Source organism: Pithys albifrons, chromosome 3 (genome assembly GCF_047495875.1).
Source record: "Pithys albifrons albifrons isolate INPA30051 chromosome 3, PitAlb_v1, whole genome shotgun sequence".
Taxonomy (NCBI): domain Eukaryota; kingdom Metazoa; phylum Chordata; class Aves; order Passeriformes; family Thamnophilidae; genus Pithys; species Pithys albifrons.
Window position 1 is genome coordinate 32752439 of NC_092460.1, and position 24746 is coordinate 32777184.

The following is a 24746-nucleotide window of genomic DNA, read 5'->3' on the forward strand; positions in this document are numbered from 1 at the left end:
ACAGGCCTGATTCCCACCCACCCTCCCTTGATGATCTGTGCTGATCAACCACCCCTTTCACAGCCTGAGGCCTTCCTGGGAACAACACTCAGCATGGCTCACCTGCAAGGGCAGGGAAAGCAAATAACTAAAGCAAAATGCTGCAGCTGATGAGAAAAAAACAGAGTGCAGGTCCTGCCTTTGGAGGTACAAGCCAAGGTCTGCACAAAGTCTGCTACTGCTAAAAAAAATAACCTGAAAATATTGTAAAATGAGAAGAGGGCAAACACTTCTCCCTACAGGCACTGGCAGAGCTGGCAGGTGCCTCAACTACCATTACTGCTGTGCTAGTCTACAAAAGCCTATCTATGAAGTTCTGCCATCCCTTTCACAGCTGTGGGAGATCCTGAGACACTTTCACAGTATCTCAGAAGTTAAAAGCAAATAAAAAGTGATCTTCAAACACCAAGAACAGGTAAGTCTTTGGGAATCTGCACGTTCCACACAGAGGGCTGGAGAGCTCACTCACCCACCTAGAGGGAGAGAAACAGAACGGGCATGAACAGCAGCAGAGCCACCCCTGTGGCCCCACCCGCCCTGGCAGCTCCCGGGGTCCTCTGCACGTCCCCGTGTCCCCAAACCCAGCACTGCCACCTGCCACACCCCAACACTGCCCCCTGCTGCGCCAACGGCAGGGAGGAGTTCCGGGAACAGTGTGGGACAGCTCCTGGTGCCCGGTTCCAGCCCCCTCCTAATGCCACCCCGGTGGTGCAGGGGATCACCAGCAGCCCTCTTACTGCCCTCCATGCTCAGTGCTCAGAGCCTGCTGGGGCGGCACGAAGGGCCTGTCCCACACCACTGACCTGTTTCTGGGATAACTTGGCAGCCTGGAGCTAAACTGAGAGAAGGGGAGGGCAGTGCCAAGTGACAGTGCACAGCAGCAGCATGCCCTGCTGCCTGGCGGGGACAGGGTACTGTGTGAGGCAATGCCAGTCCTGGGACACAGAGTGAGGTGGGTCCCTCTGCAGGTTGCTGCCAGTGCTGCCTGTGGTGAGGCTGCAGTGCAGGGGGCCCCACAGACCTGCAGCACCCCCCAACTGTGTGGCCACCACCTCATAGAGGGGCAGGATTACAGTCCTGACCACTCTCAAATCTCATTCTCAAGTACAGCCACATCTCAGTACTATGTGTGTCCTCTCCCCTTCCCAGACCAGTTAGTTCCCAAAGCCCCAGCCTCTACCCTGGCTTGCATAGTCTCCCCACCAATGCTGAAGCTCCAACAAGAACAAGAATGGATTTGACCACTTCTCATTGTTCCTCTGCTAGGGTTGTTTTTCAGGGGCAATTCCTTTCCTCTTCCAGTTCTGCCAAGCTCTGGGGAGCCAAGGAAGATGAGAGCAGAGACCTCATGATCAAGATGTTCAGGAAATACATCAGATCTAAGGTCAGACTCTTCTTCCCTGAGGCCATGATTAACCTTACTGTGCCTTACTGGCACAGCTCCATGAAGAGACTGCGGGGAGGAGTGGAGCAGCCACAGCACTCTGTTCACTGGCTGCTGTGAGAGGGGGGCAAGCAGGAGCTGTGTCACCCTCTCAAGCACACACATCTTTGCAGACTGATGTTCCCTTCTGGCCCAACTTCCAGAGTACTCCAGGGAAAGCAGCAGTTCAGAGCTAGGCCACCCCTCTGGGAATAGCCCAGGACAATGACAGGAAGATGAATAACCCCCTGAATTCCAGAACAATACAGTTAGTGATTTACTAAAACACTTGGATTCTCACAAGTCTATGGGACCAGATGGGATCCATCCCAGGGTGATGAGGGAGCTGGCAGAAGAGCTTGCCAAACCTCTCTCCATCATCTTCCAACAGTCCTGGCTGTCTGGGGAGGTCCCAGATGATTGGAATTTGGCAAATGTCACCCCAATCCACAAAAAGGCCTGCAAGGCAACTACAGGCCTGTCAGTCTGACCTCGGTGCCTGGCAGGGTTATGGAGCAGTTCGTCCTGAGTGCAATCACACAGCACCTTCAGGGTGGACAAGGGATTAGACCCAGCCAGCATGGGTTTAGGAGGGGCAGGTCCTGTCTGACCAACCTGATCTCCTTTTATGATCAATTGATCCACCTGGTGGATGAGGGGAAGGCTGTGGATGTGGTCTACCTAGACTTTAGCAAGGCCTTTGACACTGTCACCCATAATATACTCCTGGAAAAGCTGGTAGCCCATGGCTTGGACAAGTGTACCCTCTCCTGGATTAAGAGCTGGCTGGAGGGTCAGGCCCAGAGAGTGCTGGTGAACGGAGCTGCATCCAGCTGGGGGCTGGTCACTAGTGGTGTTCCCCAGGGGTCTGTATTGGGTCCAGTCCTGTTTAACATCTTTATTGATGATTTAGATGAGGGGATTGAGTCCATCATCAGCAAATTTGGTGATGACACCAAGCTGGGAGGGAGTGTCGACCTGTTGGAAGGCAGGAGGGCTCTGCAGAGGGATCTGGATGGACTTGAGAGATGGGCTGATTCCAATGGGATGAGGTTTAACAAGGCCAAGCGCCGGGTCCTGCACTTTGGCCACAACAACCCCCTGCAGCGCTACAGGCTGGGCACAGAGTGGCTGGAGAGCAGCCAGGCAGAAAGGGACCTGGGAGTACTAATTGACAGGAAGCTCAACATGAGCCAACAGTGTGCCCAGGTGGCCAAGAAGGCCAGTGGGATCCTGTCCTGTATCAAAAATAGCATGGCCAGCAGGCCCAGGGCAGTGACCCTTCCCCTGTACTCTGCATTGGTGAGGCCACACCTTGAGTGTTGTGTTCAGTTCTGGGCCCCTCAGTTCAGGAAAGAGATTGAGGGGCTGGAGCAGGTCCAGAGAAGAGCAACAAGGCTGGTGAAGGGCCTGGAGCACAAGTGCTGTGGGGAGAGGCTGAGGGAGCTGGGGGTGTTTAGCCTGGAGAAGAGGAGGCTCAGAGGTGACCTCAGCACTGTCTAGAACTACCTGAAAGGATGTTGTAGCCTGGTGGGGGTTGGTCTCTTCTCTCGGGCAACCAACAGGAGGACAAGAGGGCATGGGCTTAAGCTCTGCCAGGGGAGGTTTAGGTTGGATATCAGAAAAAAGTTCTTTACAGAGAGAGTGGTCAGGCTTTGGAATGCCCTGCCCAGGGAGGTGATGGATTCACCAACCCTGGAGGTTTTTAAGGTGAGACTGGACGTGGGACTGAGTGCTATGATCTAGTAATTAAAGTGGGGTTTGATTAAAGGTTGGACTTGATGATCTCGGAGGTCTCTTCCAACACAGCTGATTCTATGATTATGACAGCTAAGAGGAAGGGCTGTGACCCACACTGAGCTGTTTGACAGCACTCACCATTTCGACAACGTAGTTGTGGAACTGTCTCATGCAGTCCACAGCAGTGCTGAAGACACGGCATAGAAGGGAGGGCACTGTATTCACAATTTTCTTAGTCAAGACCATTGTTAGCACCAACATGACCTTCTCCTGTTCCATGTCAGCGGGCATGGCTTGGGCAAGCTCTCTCACAACTCTTGACATGTGCCGCATTATCTCCTGTTCGGAAGCAAGAGGGATCTCAGTGTAACAGCAAGGGGAGAAAGAGGTCTCAGCACAGCCTGCCAGGACTGCTAGTGACTGATGTGCTTGTTTTAACATCCACAGGATGTCCCTCCCCTTCCTCCCAGGCATGGCAGTCTACCTGTTACCTGAATGAGAGGAAGGATCACAATCTCAGCTCAGCTGCTCACCCGAGACAAAACAAAAGGGAGACAACACACCACCACTGGGAAACAGCACTTTGCACGTTCAGGGTGCAACAGCCCCATCCTCCCCAGGGTTTGCACCAAGCCTGTCAAGTCCTGGAATCAAAAAGGAATTCTGGGGCTCACAGGAAAGGACAACCCACCACAGTGTACATGTGGGGTGAAAGCTTAGGTGGGGACTGGAAGAAGGCAGAAGAAGTTTCACAGAAAAGCCTTCATGTAAGAAAAGCTAGCAAAGGTGCCAAGCCTTGCTCCCAAGATCAGTGGAAAATTTGTTTTCCCAAGACAGACAATATGCACACACAGAGCTGTATTTGTGAAAAAGCAAGTCAGAAATTAGGTTTATATCTCAGTCTTATCAAAGACTACAAGGTTAGGCAATAATTTTGAAGGTCTGAAACTTAACTGGATGAAGAGTAAGACAGCAGGAGTGGGTAATGGTCAGACTTTGCTGCAATCTGTGTAGGTGATAAACCCTAGCAGAAAAAACACAAAAAGCCCCAAACAAACAGAGAGATTTGTTGAAGTTCCTGCATTTCTGGCAAGAAGGTGGTTCTTCAGTTCAAAGGCAGCACTAGCTTGTAGCACATAGAAAACTTCCTCACAGACAGAGCCAAACAAGCCAGAAAGCCACAGCTACCTTGAAGATGCCAAGAAGGCTCTGTGGGAGCAAACCCATCCAGGCTGAAACCCACTGCTACTGCCAACACTGACCCTGTGAACACAATTATGGCACTAAAAATGGTCTCATGACTTGCTGTCTCTTCAGTGACAGGCACAAGTCAAGCTTTTTGTACTAATCTGCTCCAGTTTTACCCACGTAATGATCAGCAGACACACAGGACTTGGTACCAAAGTCCAAAGACCACAAGGACAAATACTACGCCTTAACCAGACAATTTTCAAAGATAATTCACTGGGCCAACAAAACAATGACAAAAAAGGCAGTCCTTTTCCACACCTACCCAAAACGGTAATTACACCATCAGCAGAAAGGAGATGGTCTGTCTCTGGAGAATTGAGCTCTCTAGAGTGATTTGTGGTTAGAATGGTGGGATTTGTGTTTGATGGAGAGTGGGGAGTTATTTCTTGTTATTTCTAACTTGTGTAAGTGTATTATATTGTAGTTTTCTTTTTAATTTTCTCCTTTCTGTATAAATATATATATAGTTAGTTTAAGTTTAAATGAGTTTCTAGGGTTTTTTCCTTTCTCCCTTTTCTTGGCTGGAGGGAGGGAGGCTTTGACTCTGTATTGGGCAGTTGGCATTTTGCCAGTTCAACCCAAGACAGAGATGAGCAAAGAACCAAATTTACACAGTAACTTCTGCCACAACCTACAGAATCCCCTCTAATAAATCTCCAAAGGTAAGTGTTTCAGTTGAATTTTAAGATGGCAATCATTAAATCAGCAAACCAGCAAAGATACAGAAGTTGCAAGCTTGCTGTTTTCAAAGTCACAGCAGGAAGGATGCACAACATTTAAAAGGGTCACTAGTCAAGGTTGCTTTTCACTCACCTCTTTAGAGAGATTCTCATTCAGAAAGTGCTTCACTAGATCATTTACTACTCTTGCTTGGACATCTTTATCGAGCTTGTCTCCAATCTCAGCGAGGTGAGCAGCAATGAGCCGGATAACATCTTCATTTACTGGAGCAACAACCTCTGCCAACACAGCAGCATTTAGTTTCACAGGCTGTAGTCAGACCACGTTCAGTGGAGGTGAGCTGACCCACAGCTCATCTCCATGAACAACCTCCTCCTCACCCCAATCACAGTGTATTCACGACAGCTCTAAGGCACAATTCCTTTTCGTGAACCCAAGTTGCTTACCAGAGACATTGCATGAACAGATGTTTTATCTGTAGTTGAAGTAAAGTGCAGCCTCATCCACCCCCAAAAAAATCACTACAGGGGATGTTAGAAGATATCAAGCCAAAATTTGAACAGGACAGCCACAGCAAACATCCTGCCCGGAAAGGGCAGCTGAGAAACTGTGCATGACCTTAAAAGCCTTTTCTAACCTAAATGGTTCTAGGATTTATTTAAGTGACTGTAGTCATGACTTGTCTCTTAAGCACCATCTAAAATGCAGCATCTCATAGAAGAGTTTGAGTTGGAAGGGAGCTGTAAAGGCCATCTAGTCCCAACTCCCTGAAATAACTGAGGTATCTTCTATGAGATCAGGTTGCTCAGAGCCCCAGCCAACCTTCAGTGTTTCCAGAGATGGGGCAACCACCACCTCATTGCGCAACCTGTGCCAGTGTTTCACCACCTTCATTGTAAAAATCTTCCTTACCTCTAGTCTGAATCTGCCCTCTTTCAGTTTAAAACCATTACACCTTGCCTGATCTCCTTTAGGCAGAGCTTCCCACAAGTCACCTTTGCATGAGCCCCATGCAAATCTGTATGAAGGAGGGCTATTTACTGTAGCACTTCCTCCTCACCCTGCTTTGGTTGAGGTCAATGTGCTGTCACACCCTGGGCAAGGGGCAGCAGCCACCCTGCAGATGGCTAGTGAAGCAGGAACAGGACCAGAAACTTTTTGAGGAACAGTTTCTACCACTGTGGTGGAGCAGAAAGGGATTCACCCAGTACCAGAACACAACTTGTTCAAGATCCAGCCCAAGTACTGATACTGCCCGAGGAGCAGCACCAGGCCTAACTTAACTGCTTTAACATCACACTCCTTGAGGGCAACTATCCTCAGTACCACTTTGTGCCCTTTTCCCATGTGCTGCAGACAAAACCCCTGGGTTATGGGTGCTCTAGAAATTCACAGACAGATAAAGTGCTAAGCACTGGCTCTCTTATCCCAAGTGGTAAACTCCCAACCAACAGCCACACTGTGAAGTTTCTCAGTGGAGAAAACATTGCTCCTGCAACAGTCAACAGCAAAGAGAGGAAAGGGGAAAGAAAAACACTACATTCAGAGACATGTAGGACAGACAAAGCACACTAACCTGGCTCGCCGTTCTGCAAGTGGCCGCTCCGGTTGCCATCACACTGAAGCTCAGAGTCATCATGAAAACTTCGTGATTGGAGCACAAACTGGCCATAGGGTCCTTGGTCAAACAAAGGCCCCAGGCTTCTCAGAGAATGTAGCTGCTCTTTGAACTTGCAGTCAGAGGATACCTCCAGGAAGTTGTACAGCAGTGTGTGCTCCACCTGGAGAGATCCATTGATTGTAAAGGTAAGAAAATCACTGTCAAGCCCACGTCCCACTCAAAAGGTCCACACATACACTGTTTTCCAACCTGAACACGTCTCCACAGCCTCCTTTGGGCATCCTGAATAGCATTAGCCAGGGGGTCCCTAAGCCTGCAGCAAATGCCTGCTAACTCCTGGATATGTTCCCACACTGAACTGTCCAGTGGGGAATGACAGATGGCTCTGCTCTTACAAACTGGTGGCATAGGAGCCAACTCACCTTTCCTCACACTTCAGCTGCAGCAGTGACAGCAACCCTGATCAGAGCTCCTCTTTGGAAACAGATGTGTACTCACCAAAACCATCCACCTCCCCTACTCAGAGAGCTGTGTTTGGAAGGTTTTCACCCCTGTATTTGGGAACTGGGCATTCTACTTCCTGTGCATAAAGAAGCCAGCAGCTCCCCATTTAAATGTAATCAGAGCAGAGCAGTAACAAGGTGGGCAACAGAGATAACAGATAACATATGCCTGCAAAAAACCCCAAGGTTCACATTTCTTCTCCCTCTTCAAAGGAACCTCAACTAGCTCCCTAATAACCTGTTCAGCTCTCCTCATGCAGAGCCAAGCAGCTGCTCACAAGTGTGCAGACTGTCTGCCTGTAAGAAAATACTTAGGCTTAGTTTTATCTAGGGAGGAAAAACATGGTTGAAGAAGAATGGCTTACTATGCCAACTGCATACAGTGATCAATATGCACCTTGATAATTGAAAGGGAATTTTGGGGAGTGGAACTTTGCAAGGCCATCTACATAACCATATCAGTAATACCATACAGGACCAATACTGCCTAGGCAACAGCAGCACAACTGGGACAAATGCAAAAAAGGCAATTAAGGACAGATTGTTTACTTGGGAGGAGACTGGGCAGAGGAAAGGAGGAACAAGGTCAACAAAAAGCAGAGTTCAGAAAGGGAAACAAATAGAAAATAAGGTATATGATCAGTAAAAGATGAGCGGAAGGCACATTGTTCATGATCTGAGCATGGATGATTACAGACAGTATTCATCTGGTAACAGAAGCTCACTGGGGGACAGTGGCAACCCCCTTCAACAGCCCACTGGACTAGTCATGGGGTTTATCTCAGACACATTTTTTATCACATAATGTTTGGAAGGCTTGTGGGAGGGCAGGGCAGAGGGTTAGAATTGTATCCTAACACAAGCTGGGGTGGAGGAGGATGACAGACATTTCAGTAGCAGTTCAATGTAGTTAATCAGATTTAAGTGTGAAAAATAGCAGCCTCATAATTGTGTTTGACATGGCACAAAACACTGCAATGACCTGATCACAGTGCTGTGCCCATTAATTTATTAGTATTAGCAGTTTATGGCTTTATCAATAAATATTGTAGTCCCCTAAATAGCTACAGATCCAGCCTGCAGTTTCAAGGGGAGTGCCACAGAGAGGTAAAAAGGAAGCAGCTTGCAAACCACGTGTTCCATTTACTCCTTTGTGCTCAAGGCAGTGTCAGGGCCCCTGCAGGAACTCTGGGCAACATGAGAAAGACACGAGCCAAGAACAGTGCACAGGGGAACCCCTGGTCACCATGAACAGCTGACTTCAGGTTTTGACTCTAACCTGTTCCATGATGGATTCAGAGACAGAGCAGCTCTTATCACCCTCTGCTTTGGACCAGAACTCCTTGCCCTACAAGAAAGTAAGAAAGAAAAGTGTGAGAGGAAAAAAATTTCCATAAATCCACATCCTGCAGCAGTGCTCCTGTATCTGGCCATGTCTCACAGAAAATGACCTTTTTAGGGATGCATACCCATACTTCTGGAAAGAGCTGCCCATCACACGCTGGCAGTAATGAGAAAAAGGGCTGAGAAAACCACAGCTGTCTCAGTGAGAAGGGCCCTGTTCACATGAATGAGGAGAATAAACTCCTTCCTGCCATAGATGTGTGCTAGACAGAGGAGTGACATAACTGCAAGTGGGGCTTTAAAGCCAGAGTGATGTTGGGGAAGAGAGGGACAACCCTCCATAGTGCCAGAGGCTGGAATGGAGAGCAGTGTTATCAGAGAGGATTTGAGCACCTCCTGAGAGCAGGTGAGCTGCTTGGGTCTGCCTGCACAGCAGCACAGTCTGAAGTGAAACACCCCAGCAGGGAGGGCAGAGCAGGGTGCACAGGCACCAAAGTGGGAGGAAAGCACTAAGGACCCCCAACAGAAGGCCTGATAACCATCAAGGACCTGGGCTAGTGATGAATGATTCTGTTTCACAGTAACAACCCCTCATAACAGTGTTTTAAATAACTTAACTGGGCTGGTGGAAAAAGGGAGAAAGTGAAAGCAGAAATTAATTCCAACTCTGAAGCAGACAACAGTAACATTTCAAGAAACCATGATTTTCCCAACCTGTTGAAGGCTCTTGAAAGTCCAAGGGCAAAACACAATCTCAAATATGTTTAAAACACAAATATACCACATGCAGCCTCTTAACCATGAATGCTTCTTTTCACAGAGTTATGTCAGACTAAAGGCTAAAACACAGGCTTAAGCCTTTGCTGCTTTGTGTTTCCCTCTGTTCCACTCAAATTCCCATTGACGCTGCTCACCTGTACCCTAAGGAGTGTGCCGGCTGGGGAGAGTGCAGTCCCCTCTGTCCTCTTCTTGGAGACCTGACAGGGCTCTGAAACAGGTCAGAAGTGACCCTTCTCCAGGGCCTGGCTTTGCTGGAAGAGAGACAGATGTTAATTCAGGTTAGACCCTGGGATTAACAAGAAAGTAGGGATTTAGCATTAAGTCTGTGGCAGAACTCGGGCTTTGTGCAAACTCCCCAGGAATTGTCCACACCAGCAATATTTCTGTAGGTTAAGCCAAGCCTCAGCTGGCACATATTCTGGTTTTCCAGGTAGCATTTATTTTCAATTCAAAGTAACTCAGATTGAAACAAAGGTGTTCATGTTACAACTAGTAACTCCTGTTGAGTTAAATGTTACTTCCTGAAACATGATGGCTTAGACCACAGGAAGCCTGAGGTAGTACCAAGCCTCCTCAGCCCACATCCCATTTGCTTGGAAAACCACATTCACCACGGCAATCCTCTTGGGCTCTCTCAGTACTGCCACCCCTACCCAGCTCTAACCTCGGCCATGTGGGACTGCACAGCTGGTCAGACAAACCCACCCTGGCGAATTTGGGCTGTAACAGCCAGCTGACTGTAACACAAGCACAGGCTGAACAGATCTGCCTGCCTTTCCAGGTGCAAGGAGCTGCACCGCCCTCTGTTCACGCCACAGGACATCAGAGAGGAGCACACGTTCTCCCAGGCTTCTGGCAGAGGTGATGCAACACAAGCCACTCCAGCTGCAAGCTGCACACAAGTGGCCAGATGTGCTGGTGAAACTGCCTCAGCAACACTTTACAGTCAAAGCTCTTTCCCCCAAACCCAGCCCAGCTGTGCTGGCATTACCTACTTTTTCTCACTGTTGAGAATCCCTGTAAATTGCTGGAGGGGGAGCTGAGCACAGATGGTGACAAATAGACTAAATAAAATATCATCCTATAGAGGGACCAATGTAATCTTTCTTACAGCAGGAGGATGGAATAGAAATTGAAGTCAAGACACTTCCTTGGGGGTGTTTAACACCTGACATATTTCTACAAGGAAATCTCAGAATTTGACTTTAAAACTCAGATCCTCTACCTCTTTTTATCACACTATTTCATACGGCCAGAAAACTCATTTGGTTCAGCTTAAACACTCATGTAAGAGGCTACCAAAAGGAGATACATTATTGTCTTTTCCCCACTCCCTGCTTTAGAAGGGGCACAGACCACTCCAGCCTGGCAAGGGAAAGCAGCACACTGCTCCATCCCCAGAGCCGAAAATACAAGTCAAACAAAGCAGCCCAGGTTTATCCTGGGCATGCCCACACAGCCAGGCCCAGAAAGGCAGGGAGCAGCAGCCTGGCACAAGGCTCTGCAAGCACAGCATCCACACCAGCTTACTCTGCTGACTGGAAGCTCAAGCCTGTGCATGTTCCACACATCAGTTCCTGCAAGTGTGCAGGAAAGGTGTCTGTGTCTCTGGAGACACAAACGCTGTTCTGAAAGCACTTAGGATTCTGAGAAAGAGGCAGATGCTCACACACTGGTTAGAGCAGAAAAGTCCTCCCTGGGGGCTGGAAGCCCCACACAGGTAGAAACACCTTGATAAGACCTCAGTACAGGGAGAAGAGACCTACAACACATGCAGGTTCTCCCCTCCCCTCAGGGGTCATCTCAGCACTGTGTAAAGTTTGCCACTCCTCACCAAAGTCCACAGAAATAGAGTCATTAAAATAAGCCACCCAAGGTAGTTGCAAATTGGAGTTTTGCATGTGAGCAGAGATAAACCAAGAAACAAGCAAGAAAAACTCCACCACACTCCAACATACCTATATGGCAAAAAATTGAGACAAGGAAGCTTGAATATAATAATTTCATGAACTGAATTTCCTAAATCAAAGACTGACCACGTAGACAGTCAAAGCCCCTGAAGGGTTCCTGCCCTCAATTAATAAAGTTCTGCTTGGGTGGCCAGAGAAGAGGAAAAAGGATTTCTCCCACACCACAAAATGGCTTCCTAGTACTACAATCCAGGGCCAATTATTTTTTATTTTCGTTAACTAGTAATTCTACAAACCTCAAGTTTTACATAGTTACTTTGAATCAATGCAAAGCAGACCAGTTCCCCCTAAGAAGACAAATTCTTTAACGGAATCTCAAAAAAACACCTATGGACCCCTGAAGAGCAAACCCCAGTCAAATGTAATCATGCTGATGCCATCTGAAGATTTCAATCATTAAGACTTTGGAATCCTGGTAGTTTTAGATACAGACAAACTGTTTCTGATGGATGGAAAAAGGTTACCTTATACTGGGTAAAATGAATCTTTACTTGGAGAAAGAGAAGAGATGGATAAAGGCTACAAACCCCATCTGCATTTAGGTTCAGATTTGCTAAGGCTGATTTAGAGCTGTTGAAAGTCTTGGAATGAGTTTTTATAAAATATGGTATTTTAATTGAAATACCAATTAATTTTAACACATTACTCATTTTCAGACTTTCAATTCACTCATTAGACAAAAGAGCTTTGTGTTAACAGCTGCCTTTGAGAAACCATTAGATGCCTTGAAGTGTTCAACAGAGATAAGACAACCAGTTTTTTCAACTAGTTCTTTCTCCCTTCCTTAGAAAAAAAAAATGAAGGGAGCACAGGACAGACCTCATTCCACCCAAAGATGCCAGTTTTCGTAAGTGAATTCTGTAGATGCTTCCCACAACTCAAGCCTCCAAGGCTTCTCCCAAGGCAATCACAACTCTTTAGATGGGGCTGAGTACACCCTGAGGGATGGTAAGTACTGCCCTCCAACAACACAGGTCATTCAGGTCTGGTGTCCCATCTTCTGCTTTTCCCTCTCATCCCAAAGTTGTGTTAACCTTTAAATCTCAGAGGGAACTCACCAGAGAGGCTGTTCCCATCTGCAGCCCACAGTGAGGGGTGGCAACACCAGAGGCAACAGCAGGCAGGGCCAGAGCCCTCTGACTCCAGGTTTTAAGGACAGACAGCACTGCAAGCTCGCAGGGCAGAGAGGAGGGAGAGGCAGGACTGAAAGACAATGTGCTCTCTTCCACACCTGCATGTTCTCCTGCACCATGTAGTGAGGGGAAAGCCAAGAGAAAAGCCTCATGTGCTGTACAGCACTTATCCCACAGCCCTCACTGATGGTGCCACAGCTGCAACAGCCAACAGCACTTGGAAGGAACCCTGAAGAGCTCTCCAGGCTGCCACAACAGAAGTAGGTCCCAGAATCCCTACAGCAAGACTGCTAAGCCACTCCACAAATCAGCTTTCATCTCTTCACACTTTTGCTACACCTTCCAGACAACTCCAAAAAGAATCCATGCCACAAATAATGTCTCTGGTTACCATCACTTCCCCTCAGACCTTCCCCTCTCCCCACAGTTCAGCCTGTGAGTTACTATTCTCAGCTGTATCAGACACTGTTTGGTTATGAAAACATACTCCTTACAGCAGGAAAGCCACACACCTGTAGGACTGACTCCTTTAACAACTCCTTTAACACCTCCCATACAAACACCTGGACAGTCACACTATCAATGGGCCTACTGTGTGGGTTGTCAAGATACTTATCTCTGTGTCTCACATTTGAGTGAATTAAGGTCCTCAAAGCAGAAACTGCAATAAAGCATCAGTCACTGAGGAGTCAAAAAACTTCCAGCCTATGCATTGCTTTCCCTGCTTGGCAGCTGAAAGATAAGAACTGTGGTTTTGGCAGTCAAGATGACATTACTGGAACGAATGGAACAGTGCCTACTTGCCCCCTCCTAGACATGGTGGCTCTTACCTGTCTTGCAGGCAAACATTTCATTGTTGAGCTTCATAGCAAGGCATCATTTTACAGGCAGGGAAACTGAGTACTTGATGTCCTGACATTTTAAACCCACATACCAAGCCACAACCACTGTTTTCAAGAAAACTTGCCACAGGCTCAACTACTTAACCAGCCTTTACTGGAAAATAAGGAAGAGAAACAGCACCACAGACTCATGAAGTTCCTTATTTGAGGATATTTCAAGCTGTGCCACTGTTGTCCGTAGAACTTCAAGTTATGACAGTGTAAGCATCATATAGCCCAAAGTCCCCAGAGGAAACCCTACCACCCTGCAATGCTCCATTTCTAGCCCATAAACCCACCAAGAACCAAACAGCCCAGCTACCAGCAGATAACCAGAGCTTTCCCTCGTATTTCTCTAGCTATGGAAGCAGCCTGACTACTCCCACAGCAGCTGCACACATACTTCAGACTTTTCAAGGAGAGGGAGAGGGAAGATATCTTGTTGGTATGCAAAACAGCTCCGAGATGAATAAATAGGATGTTATGATCACCACAGAAAACCTGTCCCTATCAGTATTTACCCTGCAGCATAGGCCAGCCTATAACAGTGGTCGACTCATCTGAGACCCACTGCACTCCTGAAGCAGAATCTGCTTCCAGGCTTTGGAAAGAGGAGCAGGGTGGTGGGGAAACAGACATTGAAATATATTAGCCAGGTGAAGGATGGGCTCAACAAGACCCTCTGGGCACCTATGGGTCCACATACACATGCTACTGTGAAACCAAAGTGATGGTTTGGTACCACCTGGTTAATACCAAAGCTCTTGGCTTGGAGAGTGTTAGGACTTTCTTCACCATAGAATCATAGAATCGACTGGGTTGAAAAGACCTCTGAGATCATCGAGTCCAACCCTTGGTCCAGCTCCAGTCCCTTTACCAGATCATGGCACTCAGTGCCACGGCCAAGCTCAGTTTAAAAATCTCCAGGGATGGGGAATCCACCCCCTCTCTGGGCAGCCCATTCCAATCCCTGAGTACTCTCTCTGCAAAGAATTTCTTCCTGATCTCCAACTTCAATTTCCCCTGGCAGAGCTTGAGCCCATCGTGCCCCCTTGTCCTATTGCTGAGTGCCTGGGAGAAGAGACCAACCCCCACCTGGCTAGAACTTCCCTTCAGGTAGTTCTAGACAGTGATAAGGTCACCTCTGAGCCTCCTCTTCTCCAGGCAAAACACTGTGTGAACACTGCTTCCAAACTACAGGTATTTTCCACCCATTTGCCTCTGAGGGATGATACAACATCAATAGCTCATTTTGGAAGTAGCAAAACTGGCAAGCTGTGAGCAGAACACTTGGAGATGCCAGCAGCTCAGAGTGCCAGAGCAGGACAGACGTCATCCCCCACTGTTTGAGGGAAAACAAAATGTTTAGCAAAACCAGAGGAGAGATTCCTCCTCAATAATCACATAACTCCTTATTAAATTTAAGAAAAAGAAACTTTAACTAGAAAATGGATATAAGAAGAATAACTGTTCTTAACTAATATATATATGTGTATATATGTATATATCTGTATGTATGGCCAGACGTCACAAATGCAGATTTGGCAAGGGCTCTCCCCACATGCCCTTCCAGCCTGTGCAGTGGATGTTTTAGGTGAGGCACAGCGTGCACAGAACTGGCCCCACCGTTTAAGTCCTCAGGTCCATTTGCCAGGGCCGAGCGAGCTTGGACAGTGACAGGGAAGTCCTCGGGACTGTCACAGCACTCGGTACTAACCGGGACTGACCCTGCTGAGCATTCGAGATGTGATGGGATGGGATGGCAGGGAGGCATTTACTGCCAGGAGACGGTCCCCACTGAGACTCGAACTCAGGTCCTTGGAATTCAGAGTCCAGAGTGCTCTCCTTTACACCACGGGACAGCCCACACACTCACACATATATATAATCAAGACAAAACCAAACAACACACATATATATAATCAAGACAAAAACCCAACTACCCGCTACCCACAAAGAGAAGAAGAAAAAACCCAAAACAAATCCCTTTAGGTGTAACTGAGTTTGCATCTCTGTTGCTTATCTGGTGCAACAATATTTGCGGAGGGCAGGGGTCACTGCTGTGCCTCAGCTGGCAGGGAGGTGGCTCAGTTCTCCTCAGATACAAAAGGCGGTCGCTGACCCCGCCGAATCACTCACGTGGATATATGAAGGCCAAAGACGCCGGCAGGCGATGCACGAGCCACGGGCAGCAGGCCCGGAGAAATCATGCACTGGGCCCTTGTCTCCCGAGGAAGGAAGCTGGACAGGCGCGATCTGCTTCCCTTTGGGATCACAGAGGCTGAGCGAGGGTCATGGATGGCCAAAAAGAGGAAAAAAACCCAGGGCAATCCAGCTCCACCACTAGCCCCCTCACCAGTCCAGAGAAAAAGTGAGCCTTTCCACCCCTTCCCCCCAAGTCTTAAACTCAAAACAGTCAGGTTGGAATTCGAAGTGGTTGGCTACTTCTTTGTTCATGGGGGTTGGGCATTTAACTTTGAATTCTGTAGTGGGAGAGAATTTCGTTAACATCCAAAACTACAACACCCACTCAGCCGCAATTTTTCCGCTAGGCTCTTAGGAGAGATACCCTGTTTGTCAGGAATCACAACACTACTTAAAATCCCACCAGCACAACCTCTTCCTTCTACTCTCAAACAATACTGCTGATTACATGAGTCTTTCAGCTTTTGTTTCTCTTCATTTCAGCTTCAAATTATCCGCCTTTAAGATGCAAATAATGCCACCACCAGTCACTCCAGCGAGGGAAAACAAAACTCACCACCAACACAAAGCAGTTCACTCTTAACAAGTTTGATGCAAAACCATACTGAAACATGCTGGATACTTTCTGCTCCAACAGTTTCAGTGCTTATTTATCTTCCGGTATTGAGTGGGGCTGAAACTCTAAATGGAACACAAAGACACCAACAGATGCTTGTCCTACCACTTCCTTAGCTGCGGCATTTTTACCTTTGCTTTAAGCTGCGTAAGCGTGGAGTGATGTCTCAGTCTGGACACTTAAGTACTCTCAGATGTATATTTTGATGTAGAAATCCCTTCACACTTTGTTTGATGGGGCTTTATTTTCCATTTTGAGCAACTCTATAATTTAGAAAATTAAATCAGAAACAACGGTAAAAAGGTGGTGTCAATTGGCCTTTTCGTTACAGATTTATTTCGGCTCCTGAGGGTCTACTGCCATTTCATGAACGGCAGGAATGTTCCAGTTATCCCGGCAGTACTTCGACTTCTCAGAAAAAAAAAAAATCCAACTGCCTTATCAACCAGTATTTTCATATGGCTCAAAATGCTGTTGCTGAGCCCCCAGGCAACACATGAATGAACAAGAAAGCACACTGAAAAAAAATATAGGCAGGAACTTGTGATCGCTGTGGTTTCTGTATCCGATCAGTGACAACACTGTTTATTCTTCAGAGGGCAGCACAGCTGGGCTCAGACTGAGTCAGCAGGAAGCCCGCAGCTCCCACTGCCCCAGAGCAGCACCCAAATGGCATTCGCACATCTCCCTCCACGTTATGGGCATGGCCACGACTGTGGGGAAGGGGCAGGACTTGGATTTTGACTATCACAGTGCAGGTGGGTTTTTGCATCTGTGACTCAGCTGAATTTTTCCCCTCTGCTATTGAGCAAAGTAACTCCAGCCAGATGATCCCATCCTGCGTTTCACTTCCTCATTAAGGTTAAGAAAATACTTCTACCTTTCTTAAGGTCTTGGCAGGAGGGAGCAGAGCAAACCCTGACGGAAAGCCACTCTCACATTCAAGACTGCTGATCTTTACAGGGTTATCTGCGTGTTTAAAAGACTGTTTCAGCCCAGCAACTGCAACACACCATTGCAACAAAGCCACAGAACATATTGAAACAGTTTTTACTGTCTGCCTCTTGGAAATGACTACAAAACAGAAAGGCCTGAGGAATCTCAGCTCCAGTCTTTTGACATTACAAAGGAAGGACAGACAGACAGAGCAGGGAGCACTGGGACAAACTGCAGCCATCACTGGTGATGTGCAAGTGACAGTGTCCCTTCAGAGAAATGCAGGACTTGCCTCTGGACTTAGATGGCTCTGCTGGGCCACGGGGACTGGCCCATTGCACTCTGTCAGGCTTTTACAGCTGAGCCCTGACAAAGTGCTCAGTTCCTGCAGCACAGACAGTCTCTCATCACTTGGGTTTAGTGCCTCTGACAGACGCAGGTGCCCCTTGGACAGGCTCTGCCAGCCAAAAGACCTCAGAAAGTCACAGGATACAATAACTGTCATGCCACCTAGAGGACAAGAGAATCCTCCTTATTTTATTTTTAACACGTATACTACTGTTACATGCCAGCATGGGCACAGATTTGCCAGAAAATTAGGAATACTATTTCATATTGCAACTTTGATGCATTTCACAGCTGATACCAAGAGTAAAGAGGAATGTAAATCTGTCTTTCCTTTGCCTGACTGGCAAGTTAGATAAGCAAAGCAAGAAACATCAAAAATAATTTAAAAAAAAATCAAAAAGACGGGTGTATGGACACAGGTGGCCACTAACAGTAGCATTCTCTCTGCCTTTGGTAATCTTCAGGCCATATGACTAGACAAGAAGTCCTGTTCCAAACTTTTAAGTACCAGGAATATCTGCACTGCTTTCTGAAACAAACAGCAGCCATAAAGATGCTTCAATGTGAAGTTTAAATACTGGATCAGCGTGGGTCATCAAAGAACAGCACTTGTAAACTTAGTTAAAACAAGTACACTGATCCAACAGCCAGGATGGCACTCGTGAAGGGACTAAGCAACAACTCAGTGCACTGGACAATTTCCTTCCAAGGGAATTTTTCTTGCTGGTACTCCCTGGAATGCTTTTAGTGGAGTCTGTCACATTATCAAGGCCTTTTGACAGCAGCACCTCAAACATTGTGAGTGTAAAAGAAAGCATTGCCTCTTTTAAACACAGCTAAGGAAATACTCTCTTACAAAGAAACACTGCGGGAGCCACTCGGCAACTGTGCCAGCGAAACTGCAGAGCAGTTTCCCCAGGAGCACACATTTCTCAGTGTCAGGCAAACAGGAGATGCCTCAGGGAGCTGCTGCTTCTTCCACTCAGCAATTACAGACTCCCCAGCTGCAGATCTAAAAGCATGGTGAAGAAGTGTCTGTTTTTCTAGAGAAAACACATGACTGTGCATGAAATAACCCCAAACCATTTCACTTTCAGTTCTAACTTGGCAGGAAACACAAGATGATGTTGAAACACAGGAAGAGAAGATCAAACTGAACTACAGCAACAAGCTGATCTAAGGGAATTTGTGTCTTGTGCCTGTCAATCTAAAGGTGTTACAATTATTACACTTCATTACCAGAAGTTACACTGACCAAGGAACATATTTCTCCTTTAAAAGAAAGAAGGAAATAGCCCAGTGTGGAGAGACCTGGGCATTGCCCAATCATAAACAGCAGCTAGAGCATACTAGAAACTGGCCAAAGGTCACAGTGTTTTATCAGGAAATACAGCAGGTTTGCAGGTACAAACAAAAATTCAACATCAGTGTGTGCCATGACTGCACACAAAGTCCAATTCCCCTCCCCTGCTCATACTTCAGTGCAGCTGAATGAAAGCTCTGAGATTTTAAAGGAAAGTGGTGAGCAAAATACTTGGTTAGAAGGAGTTTAAAGCCACAATGCCACGGTCCTCTCTCGTGAGAAAGAGCAGCATTCCAAGGATGCATCAAGGTGTACAGGCCTTTCCTCCTGTTCCTCAGCAAGGACAGTCCAACCAAGCCTGGCGTGGCCAGGAAGCACCTCCACACAGTGCCAGATTGGTGCAAAGAGACAGGGAAACCAGATGGAGAGCAGCAGCCACTCAGTGCCCAAGGCAGTGCTGACAATGCTCCCAGCCAGGGGAATTCTGGAGGAGAGGGGACTGAAGGGATTCCTGGTGCAGCTGTTGCCAAGAAGGGTGTGAAAGACATCAACACACCCCTGTAACTCTACACTGAGCAATTCCTTCACAAATCACGCAGGAGGAAATCCCTGCCATCTCATCCAGGTGTAAGGAGGTGCCTAATGCTCACCACTGTAGTTTGAGTCCCATAAACCTCCCAGTATAGTCGGGATAACAGCAGGGTGTCAGGATATGGTTCAATACAGACGTCTGGTGCAAATCAAGGCAATCACAGAAGCTTAACAGGTTGTTTTCAAACAAAGAATGAGGCTGGACACAGCATGACAACATTTCTTTTTAAATTTTACCCCTCCTTTTCCTATATCCTTCTTACGTGGTCTGGGTCAAACAATTAGACTTATAAAGTCTCTGAGGGAAAGGCCATCTATGCACAATCTGTAATCAAAACTGATGAGTTTTAATTAAAGCCAAAATCAGCCCCCTGCAACCTCCTTCAACCCCAAGACAAGCCACCCAAAACTAACAGGGGCTCAGTTTTCAAGAGTTCTGCACCTTTGGCCATGCCATGAGTTTTACTTGCTAATTAGAAACATTTGCATGTACCTGACTTTGCACAGCACACAGATATGGAGGTAATTCCAGCCCCCAAACTCTGTAACCTGACATAGAAAAAAACCCAAGAAAGACATAGAGGAAGCCTTTTTGAAAAAAAACCAAAAACCCAAAAAGAGCCAAACAAAAAAAGAAACAACCCCAAAACCAGAATTGACAGTAAATTCTGCTCTTTTACTAATCCGAGTAGTGAAAATGAAAACTGCTCATCTGCAGGTAATTCCTTTCAGCACAGAAACCACAGACCAGGCTGGTTCCCTACCCCTCCTACTTGGTAGTTCATACGCAGAGGCCAAGGGAGCTGCTCTATCAAGGAGTCGAGACCCCACAGCTGCTCCTCCACAGTAACACCAGCAGTCCTTGCACCAGGCACAGAAACCTGTGAACAGTTTTTAGAGACAGTCCCTTCACCCCAATTTGAAGAGGTGTAAGGCAAGCACTGACTTCAGGCACCAGGCTGCTCCAGGAAGGTGACAGTCACCAGATTTATGTGTCTGCCTGCCTCCAGTCGAAACACTTTCATTTTATTACAGAAAAAAACAAACCTGTTTGATCTGTCAGCTCCTCAGACTCCTGCCAAGTGTGGATGACTCCTGTCTTCCTGTTACACAGGGAAAACACAATATATGGAAACAACATGGCATAACATGACCCCAGGTGAGAGTGCTCAGTGAATAAAACACAACCCCACCAGCCTTCCCTAATTATATATCACAGTTCTTACTATTTTGGAACTAACACAAATAAAAAGCCACACTGAGCACCTTTACAAGGCCCTCACATTATCCAGAGGTGCTTGGTACAGGCATGCCCCATTCTCAGGAGCAGAGATTCCAGACTTGCACAGGCAGACCTGGTGGAGCATCGGACTGATCTGCTGCCTGTGAGAAACTGAGTCGAACTCACAGCCTCAGCTGGCCTAATCTGGTTGTAAGAAATTGGGAGGGCAGGAACTCAACAAAACCACCTACCCAGAAATCATAAATTCAGCAAATGTCACCAGATGCAAACAAGAAGGTGCTGCCAAGTCAGAAGGGGGGATTTTCACACCAACCTTTCTAGGTGCAGGGCAGCCTATCCACAAAGTTTACAATCACCTCCAACACTTTGCACAATGGAAATGTTTTGCCTTGGCTGGTCCCTAAGCCCTGCCAGTCAGTTACCTGCAATGATAGACAAGAGATCTAGAAGGGAAGACAGGAAAATGGGTTGCAGCAAATTCTAGCACACCACTAAAATGCTGCTTTTTATACAAGGCATTCCCCCACAGTGTTTTTGAGAAACACCAGTGGCACAGAGGAGACCACAGGGAATAGATGTTGCAAAGCTTTATCCTAAAGAAGACTCTAAACAGAACTAAACTTACGTAAAGAAGTTGAAAAGGAGAGGGAAAAAACCCGCACAGAAAACCCCCTTCTTTCTAAATAACACCTTTTAAGATGTTATACTTCCACAGGCAGGTGAAAACAGTTTCAGTCTGAGTAGTGACAAAAAGCTGTAACACCACACCAACCAACCTTCCCCACAAGTGGACTTTTGCAAAAAGTCCTTTACCAAAAAAACCAAACCAAAACCTTAATAATTATTTCCTGTTGGGGAATCACTTTGCTCCTTCCTCCACCAAACATTTCAACGGTTTTGAAATGATAACAAGTATCCCACAAGATTTTGGCCCAGAAACATCAAGAAAAGTTCACGACTTCTGAAATAGCCATGGGCTTTCTGAATTAAGACTGCAGGGACTTCAATAATTCGGAGTCTTACACTTTTTAAAAACAAAAGCTACAAAATAACATGCTTTAAAAGTGGGCAACACCCCCACCCAAACCACCAGTTTGAAAGCTGCTGTCACTCCAGCTTACAGAGAGAGACCATCACCAGGCCAGGTGCATTACAGAAACATCCTCTCTTAAGGAGGGGGTGCCACTCACTCGGTTTTTTCCCACTTCGCATGCCACCCTGCCAGCAGCGCCAGCATTTCCCGACCCTGCCCTGCCTCCAGCGGCAGCCTTTCCCGACTCTGCCCTGCCTCCAGCGGCAGCCTTTCCCGACTCTGCCCTGCCTCCAGCACGTTGTTGGGTCACGGGAATGCGAGCGCTCCTCGCAGGGAACAAAGGGACTCCCCACCTTGACAGGCAGCCGGACACCTCCAGCCCTGGGGAAGGCAGGGAGAGGCGGAGAAAAGCACACACTGAACTGACTCATCTGTATCAACCACCAGCTCTTCCTTAAGTTTTAACGCTATTATTAGAAACCCCCTTCTTGCTGTAGCTGCCACTCCCTCGTTCTGGAAGGCTGAGGCGAGCGCGGGTCCCTCTGGAGTTGCCGCTCCAGGATTAACTCCTTCCTCTTCTCTGCCCAGTGAACGAACGCCCCTCCAGAGTGAAAACTCTCACCAGGGACCGAGGGCGAGGTGTTGGACTTTACCACAGTCTAAAGGCAAGAGAGAGCCTTTTATGAGGCAGCACCTGAGCGGGACGGGGAAGAACAGCGGGTACTGGAGCGGCTCCATCCCGGCGCGGGAAGCACCAGGGCCGGAGTCGCTCCCGGCACAGACGGAGGGACCAGCGGGACAGCGACACGGGCACCGGGGACCGAGCGGAGAGCGCAGCACAGGCAGAAACAGCCCCAGCGATAAAGCGCAAGGCCGGGCACAAAGGAAAAGGCAGCACGGCCGAAGGCAGGGGAGCTTCCAGCATCCCTAAGGGCAGGCAGAAGCGCACATGGCCCCGGGCGGGCCCGGCCCGAGCGGGGCCGCGCAGACCCCTCGCGGTGCGGTGGCGGGGCCCGGGCGGCTGGTGCTCGTCCCTCAGGCCTTCCGCTGACCCCGCCGAGCCGCGGCCGGGCAGGTACGGGCGGTACTCACCGGGAGCGGGGCCGGAGCGCTCGGCGGAGCGGCGGCTTCGCCACAAGCAGCAGTGTCGGCTCTGCCTCTATTTGAGCGGCGCCGGCCCCGCCCGGCGCGAGGGGCGGGAACAGCGGGAACGGCCGCGCGGGCCCGGAGCGGCCGGACCGCCCCGACAGCGCGGGCAGCGCGAGCGCGGGGGCACAGGCACAGGGACAGGCACAGGGACAGGCACAGGCACAGGGACAGGCACAGGCACAGGCACAGGCACAGCCCCGGCACAGGGACAGGCACAGGCACGGCCCTGGCACAGGGACAGGCACAGGGACAGGTACAGGCACAGTCACGGCCCTGGAACAGCCCCCACCCCCACCCCCACCCCGGTCCCGGCACAGCCCCGTCCCTGACACAGCCCTCCCCCCGACCCTGGCATGGCCCCAGTACGGCTCCCCGATCCCAGCACAGCCCACCCGGCCCCAATGGCCCTGGCACAGCCCCGGCATAGCCCCCTCGGCCCCGGCACGGCTTCCCCGGCCCCGCAGGTAGATCCGCCCGGCGGGGTCAGGCCCGCTCCTCAGTAACACCTGGGGCTTCCCAAAACACCTGGAGTCCCCATAACAGTTTGGGTGCCCTGTAACATTTGGAGTTGCCCTGTAAACACCTGGGGTTCCCCATAATACCTGGGATCCCCTGTAACCCTGTGGTTTTGTACCTGAAATCACACGCAGCTCCTCCGGCCGCAAAAAGCCAAAACAGGCACAAGGTGCCTCTGTTCTTCACCCCTCACCCGCCTCCTGATGCCTCCCGTGTCCCTCCCGCCACCGGGGTCGTCCTGGAGTTCTGGTGGGTCCCCACCTTGTGCTGCTTGGCCAGAGCCTCCTTGGCTGTGCTCCGGCTACAGCCACTTCCCTTAACAGCAAGAAATCAGCTGGGCTGGGAAAGACTTCTGAGATCATCGAGCCCATCCCGTGGCTGGACACCACCACGGTGCCACATCCAGCCTGTCCTTAAACTCTCCAGGGATAGTGACTCCACAGGCTCCCTGGACAGCCCGTTTCGGTGTCTAATCAGCCTTTACATGAAAAAAATTCTTCCTGATGTCCAACTCAAAGCTCCCCAGTGACTGTAGGCTGCCATTCAGGCACCAGCTGCCTGGCAGAAAGGCCATCCCCTACCTGGCTCCTTCCAGGTATAGTAATGTGAGAAATGCTTACATTTCACCAATAAAATTTAGAGGGGATAAAGCCATCAAAGCAAAACTAAACTTTCATTTAACAAATTCAGCTGAATTGGGTGTGTCCCCCTGGCCTAGGAGACAGACCCAGAACAAAAAGAAACAGAACTCTTTATACTCCTTCCTGGCCAAAAGATCCCTGCACCCTCTTCCTATTGCCTGGGAACTGGGGACTCCCAATCTGGCCCAGTTCGCCCACCCAAGACCCCCCACCAAAAGTGGGAAAAAACGGTGGAAACTAATTACCCCTTAATTATCCTCTTACAGTTCCTTCAGCTTCAGCAAAATCTTAATTCTGTTTCTAACAGTAATATAGTCCTACTTAAGTAATGTAGCCCTACTTAAACTAATTTCTATTTACACTTGAACACAGTTCTGTTTAAAGCAATACTTACCTGGTAGTCGGTACAGATTTCCTTCCCGGAACACTTTTCTTCTGCACACGTGGAGTCTCGGTGCCGCACCAAGGGTGCCTGACCAGGGTGGGGCTGATCATACACTGCTTTTTTACATTTCTGGCTCTCAACAAAACGGACCGAACCGATTCTGATTCAGGTTTGAGTCAAATGGGCCGCCCCATCAGGTGGCTTCCTGCTGGGAATGATGGAGGGGGAAAGAAGTGCCATCTGCCAACTCTTCTAAGTTCCAAGGAAATGAAGAAAAATTTGTTCCTTCAAACTGTTCAGCTTGGTCTCAGAGTCAGCACTGCTGGCCCAAAGTAGGCAAGACACACTCTCTCCCTTCTGCCCAAAGTGTATTTTTCTTTTGAGATAAGCCTGTGGAGTTTTTAAGTATTTTTT

The 24746-nt window shown here is 48.5% G+C and overlaps 1 protein-coding gene across 2 annotated transcripts; it reads right to left on the minus strand.

The window, feature by feature from the left end:
* Nucleotides 1-30: 30 nt before the first annotated feature.
* Nucleotides 31-22894, minus strand: BID (BH3 interacting domain death agonist). 2 transcript variants are annotated; one of them, XM_071551271.1, is made up of 8 exons: nt 20922-21001; nt 20413-20468; nt 9517-9633; nt 8538-8606; nt 6711-6915; nt 5267-5412; nt 3341-3541; nt 31-512 (listed from the first exon to the last, which is right to left on the minus strand). In XM_071551271.1, exons 4-8 carry the CDS (start codon nt 8544-8546, stop codon nt 501-503), a joined length of 573 nt encoding a protein of 190 aa, XP_071407372.1. In that variant the 5' UTR covers nt 8547-8606; nt 9517-9633; nt 20413-20468; nt 20922-21001; the 3' UTR covers nt 31-500. The 2 variants fall into 2 exon arrangements, with proteins under 2 accessions (XP_071407372.1, XP_071407371.1); XM_071551270.1 differs by lacking the exons at nt 20413-20468; nt 20922-21001 and adding an exon at nt 22734-22894.
* Between the last annotated feature and the right edge of the window lie 1852 nt (nt 22895-24746).

Bases quoted from the DNA above. Each gene is read 5' to 3' on its own strand.
- BID (XM_071551270.1), bottom strand. The intron at 5,413-6,710 runs GTTAGTGTGCTT...CTGTGTTGGCAG, and splicing joins CTTGCAGAACGGCGAGCCAG to AGGTTGTTGCTCCAGTAAAT. The intron at 3,542-5,266 runs GTGAGTGAAAAG...GCTTCCGAACAG, and splicing joins ATGAGAATCTCTCTAAAGAG to GAGATAATGCGGCACATGTC.